This window comes from Helianthus annuus, chromosome 17 (assembly GCF_002127325.2).
Source record: "Helianthus annuus cultivar XRQ/B chromosome 17, HanXRQr2.0-SUNRISE, whole genome shotgun sequence".
Lineage (NCBI taxonomy): Eukaryota > Viridiplantae > Streptophyta > Magnoliopsida > Asterales > Asteraceae > Helianthus > Helianthus annuus.
This window is the reverse complement of record NC_035449.2, coordinates 155,920,013-155,925,829: the sequence shown is the minus strand read 5'-3', so window position 1 is coordinate 155,925,829 and position 5,817 is coordinate 155,920,013. Positions and strand designations below refer to the sequence as shown.

The 5,817-nt window shown below is 35.5% G+C and overlaps 1 protein-coding gene across 1 annotated transcript; it reads right to left on the bottom strand.

Annotated features, from left to right (window-relative positions):
- Positions 1–904: 904 nt before the first annotated feature.
- LOC110924952 lies at positions 905–3,651 on the bottom strand. Its single transcript, XM_022168924.1, has 2 exons — positions 2,108–3,651; positions 905–1,394 (listed from the first exon to the last, which is right to left on the bottom strand). The coding sequence occupies exons 1-2, from the start codon at positions 3,649–3,651 to the stop codon at positions 905–907; spliced, it is 2,034 nt and encodes a 677-aa protein (XP_022024616.1).
- Positions 3,652–5,817: the final 2,166 nt, after the last annotated feature.

Here is a 5,817-nt window from a genome sequence, read left to right as displayed (position 1 = left end):
GTCTATGGAACAGGTATGACTTGGGACTTAATCTGTTGCATTGGTTTAGGGGTTTAGAGGTGTTGTTACTATGGTGAGTAATTATGTATTGGTTTGCTTGAGGACAATCAAAGGTAAGTGTGGGGATGTGATGGCGAGTGTGAAACATGGGTGTTCAAGTGCTTATCTTACATGTCTTGTTCGGTTTTATGTGACTATATGCTTGGAATTGGATTATTGCGAAAGTTTGTGTGTTTGTAGGTTAAACGCGTAATTTGGTGAAGTTACGGAGTTTAAAGAGAAAGCAGAACGTGCGAGATTGATAAGTGAGGTAATTGGCTATGTTCGAGACGTGTTTCAAACAAATATGCAGACTTTTGTGGTGGAATGGAACAGATATCCACATGGAGGAAATTAATATATTAATTATGGTCATCATTGAGAAACACACGTGAGCAAGAGGAAAAGGTTTTGATGTTGTGGTTAGCATTAATTGAGAAGTATAAAAATCAATTCAATAGCATTTTTTTATTTGGAGGTAGTCAAAAAACAAATGGAACAGAATCATGCATATGGGGTTTACGAATTGAGAATGGGACCTACGATTCCGAGCATGTGGGCCACAAAAAGAAACAGCAGCATAACCTGATAGTGGTAACTAAGTAACCTGATTTTCTGCATAACCTGAAAACCCAGAGATTGGTCATTTCTCTCATTATTGTTTACAAATACAATTTAATTCCGTTTTCATAATTCATCTCACGTTTTGCAAAAATCAATTAGTTAGAAATAGATGATAATTAAGGCAACAAGCTTTTACATTTTCCACTGATTCCCCGGGGATTCGACACCCTACTTGCCCTTTACTAGTAAAAGGTGAATAGGACATTTTCACTTATATTTTTGACCGACCTTATGACATCGATCAATCAGTGACACTTGGTTGCCGAGAATCAGCCTTACCTAAAGTCTCACTAGATTCAACATTGGACTGCTGAGACCCATGATCAGAAATAGGATTATTAATGATTTCATCATCGGGAGTAGGGCCAACTTTGGGACAAGGAGTACTAACAGAATCATACAAATCAAAGAAATTAAGAGTATTAACATTCGAAGTAAGATCATGATCAGGCAAAGTTATTTTCTCTTTAAAGGGAAAAATAGTTTCATAAAACCTAACATCGCAAGAGATATACATCACCCTATGATCAAGACTCCAAAGTTTATAACCTTTCTTTTCATTTGAATAACCTATTAGCACACTTTTTTCAGCATGACTTTTAAACTTATCTGAATTGTTTAAAATCGTACTAAAACAAAGACATCCTATAACCCTAAGTTGACCTAACACTGGTTCAAACCCATACACACATTCATAAGGAGACCTTCCCTTCAATACCGACGATGGAGTCCTGTTAATAAGATAAGTAGCAGTTAAGACACATTCTGACCGTAAGAGGAAACCCACCTTGAAACAGTAAAGCTCTAGCAACATTCAAAAGGTGCCAATGTTTTCTTTCGACTATACCGTTCTGTTGAGGTGTATGTACATAAGAAGTTTGATGGACAATCCCATTAGAGTAACAAAATTTACTCATTTGATCATTAATAAACTTAATTCCATTATCACTTAATTGTTCTCAAGCGAATGGCTTTTACTCAACCTCAATTCATTCAGTTAGGACCTCCCTTTATGTCATTTCTTTCCTTGCCAGCGTGAGGAGTCAGATCGGATTATAGCACTTGCATGGAATCAGGGATAGTGGCTAAAAGTTTTAACATGTTTACCAAACTGAGTTTTAAGCAGGTTAAAAAATCCTTGTATATGATAAAAAAACTTCACTTTTGTTTCTCATTAGATACACCCATACAGCCCTGGTATAGTCATCAACAATAGTAAGAAATAACCTAAACCCATCTCTACTAGGAACCTTGTAAGGACCCCAAACATCAAGATGAACTAATTATCCTAACATTTTAGATTTGTGATCACTTAAAGGGAAGGGATCTCTATCTTGTTTAGCTCTATGACAGATTTCACATGGTGAATGTTTAGTATTTTTAACATCCAATTTTTTTTAAAACGTGTAAGACAAGTTCAGCAGGATGGCCTAATCTAGCATGCCATAGATTAACATCACATTTAGCATTACACACCTTAACAGAAGAGCTACCATAGAAATAGAGACCATTAAGTTGATTACCAGTCACCTTGATTTTCTTTGTTTGAGAATCCTGAATATAACAGTTATTTTCATCAAATGTCACAGTTAATTTGCAATCTTTGGCTAACTTATGAACAGAAACAAGGTTAACACAATAATCAGGAACAAGAAAAACATCGTATAAAATGACCTTATCACTTAACTTGACATCACCGATTTTAGTAACCAAAGCACTAGTGCCATTTGGATGTTTAACTTTTATATTATATTCAGTTACATCAATTTGATTAATAAAACCAACATCAGTCATGACCATATGTTGATTAGCCCCAGAGTCAATGATCCACCCAACCCTATTTCCATCCTTGAAAAAATTAGAAAAACAGTAAACAGGTTTGGGATCACATGAGGTTTCGCAAGACATATCAACAAAACTATTAAAACACATAGAATCGACAGACCTACCAGCAAAACCACTGCTCTGAGCATCAATTTTTGACTTATCATTCAAAAGACTAAGAAGTTGAGCCACCTGTTCACTAGTCAAAGAACTCATAGCAGAAGATAGAGAAGCAGTATCAGACGTTTCAGTAATAACATTATTACTAACCCTGCTACCCTTATTCCCATTGTTCTTTGATGTCATCCAAGTAGGATAACCAACCAGTTCAAAACATTTTTCAATAGTATGACCCGTCTTGTTACGGTGAGAACATTTAAGATTGGGATTCGGGGGTCTAATACCCTTTTTCTTTGAATCAAAACCTTGATTTGTTTTAGCAGCAAAGCTAACAGTATTATTAGGGATCCTTTCAGAAAAAATTTTCATATGAAGATGTGACTCTTCTCTTGAAATAATGGAAAAAGCATCTTTTACTGTAGGAAGAGTTTCTTTAGTTAAAAGATTAGTTCTCACATACTGGTATGTACTATCAAGACCCATCAAAAATTGCATCAGTTTAATAAGATGATTAAAGTCATTAAATTGTTTAGATGCATCACAAGTACATGAAGGTAAAGCAAGTAACTGATCAAGTTGTTTCCACATGCAATTCAGTTTATGATAATATTCAGAAACATGCATGCCACTTTGCATAGATGAATTAATTTTTTGATATAGATTAAACACAATAGACCCATAAAATTTATCATAAGTTTCCTTTAAGTCTCTCCATACCTCAGAAGCGAGCTTAGAATACACATGACCAAGATACAGTTCATCAGACACAGAATTTAGAATCCAAGTAAGAACAATTGAGTTACATCTATCCCACTGTCTACCTAATACTTCATCAGTAGTAGACCTACGACAAGAAACATCAATAAACCCAATTTTATTCTTAACTTGTAGAGCTAAATTCATAGAGTTTGCCCGAACTGTATAATTTTCTGTCCCCTTAAGTTTAATAGTAACAATAGACAGATTAGCACAATCACTAGGGTGCAAAAATAAAGGGCCACCTGCATCAATCATACTAACCAAAGTAGCACTAGTCGAACCCATAGTATTAGTAGTGACTACAGCATCATCTCCAAACATAGTAATCAATCAAAAAACAGAATAACAACTAAGAAAAATCAAGAATAGTAAACTGAGTATCACAGAATCAATTAAGAAACAGACAAGACAATAATCAAATATAGCACAAAAACAAGAATGAAAAAAAAGATAAGGATAGAATGATCTCACAGCGGGTGCGTATAACTCCAGCGAATCAGACTTGTAACCTTCATTTAGGGTTACAAGAATCTGATTAGATGAAGAACAAAACCGTTCTGTTGGTTTGCCCTATGAGAGAGACCAACGAGAACTTTAAGAAGTCGCAAAAGAAAACCCAAAGAATTAGGGTTTCAAAACTTCAGCCGATACAGAACCCAAGAAGACCAGAATCACCAGGTATGAAATCGGCAGAACAAACCGGAACCACCAAGACTCCGAAAACCACCAGAAAATCCTTCAACCCTAACGTATCTGAGAGAACCCCTTGATCGTAGCGGAAGAAATCAACCCAAGAGCACCTAGTGCTCTGGTACCATGTCAAAGACACAATATCAAGAACACAAATATATATATATAACACCAATCTGTCAAAGACAAACTCACAAACACAGTAGAACATAATCAAGTACAGCAGATTATCACTTGATAATCTGCGATAAGTAATGATCAAAACACGATCGTAACCAACTCTCGAACACAAGGAATTGATACACCTTTGATTGTTCTAGAGAGATAGATGAAACCAGCAGATTGACAGAAGTTCTGGGGCGAAGAAAGCAGAGCAGCAGGACTACGGACGTTGTATGATCAGTAGCGATCAGCAGCGATGTATGTTCTTCAGCGATCTGCAGCGATGTATTTTCAGCAGCTATGTATTGAGAAGACTAAGAGATGTCTTGGTTGATTTGTTCTGTAAAGCCAAGACAGCCTTAAAAAAGGCTGGGTAGCCATAACCCTAAGCCCAACAGCAGCCCACCTCTAAACTTCAAGAGAAACCAGGCCCAACTCCACAAAAGGCGAGACCAACGAGCCCAAAGCAGAAAACAAAAAGATAAAACAAAATTAACACATTGAATTGAATAAAGGAACCAGAAAAATATATATATATATTTCAACACATATAGACATGAAGTTCAGTTCGATAAATTATAAACAAACTGAACTCTGAAAATGTACATCCACCAAAACTGATCAAAATCTTCAATCAAATATGTCATCATTTCGTCTCATATCTTCATGAATCAATCTCGTTTCTTAATGAATCTACCAAATACCCGATGCCTTTCATCTTCGATCTCCCCCTCAATGTAAGAACCTCCAAATTATTTCAAGAATCTGACAAGCAATCAATCTTGGAAGAGAGACCAAGAAACACTAATCTTTTCTACTATAACTGGCATATGATAAAGGCTCAATCTTCAACTAGTCATCCACCAAACAATCAGCTTCATCGCAAACAAACTCGCCTAAACCACAAACATATAAAAGTGAAGTAACGACATGTGGCAAAAGATCTTCATTCTCATATAAAAGTTAAACATTAAAATCCTTGTTGAGAATGATAGACCGGAACATCTATGACACATTTAAAGATACAATTATCATCAACAACCATTGGTACTTGATAGCTTCTACGTCATTCGTAGATGGGTAAATTTGCTAATGGGTTTGGTTGAAATGGGTCAAAACATACCCACCTTATTTCTAAATAAATGATGTGTTACTTAAGATTGGAGAAGCAATAGGTATCAATTTTTGATCAAAATCTTTGAATAAAAAGATTTAGGAGGTTGAATGCATTAAAAGTTAACATTGGGTGAATTCAACCTGTTTGACTTAACCTTTTTATTTTATTTTTTTTTTATTTTAAGTTAACCCATATGAGATAAATCACAACCTAAATTAAGTAAATAAATAGAAATTGCCAGAGGTACGGATGAAATTTACCTTGATGATGAAGAAACACTAACTAACCCAGGGGGGTTAACTTGGGGAATTAGTCTCGTTCACAAATGTTAATCTCCTTTCCTTCCTCGTCTAATAACTTCTCGATCAATCAGTTGGTCCTGCAAAACAACACAACACCGTGAAGCTCGTTACAAGGAGGAGAGTGTAAGATGGCAGAATTGATTGATTGTATTCCATTCAATAGGGTTACAATATATAGAG

Coding starts and splice junctions, on each gene's coding strand:
- LOC110924952 (XM_022168924.1), bottom strand. CDS start 3,651: ATGGGTTCGACTAGTGCTACTTTGGTTAGTATGATTGATGCAGGTGGC. Junction 1,395..2,107: donor AAATGTGATGTTAATCTATG/GCATGCTAGATT, acceptor TCTTATTAACAG/GACTCCATCGTCGGTATTGA.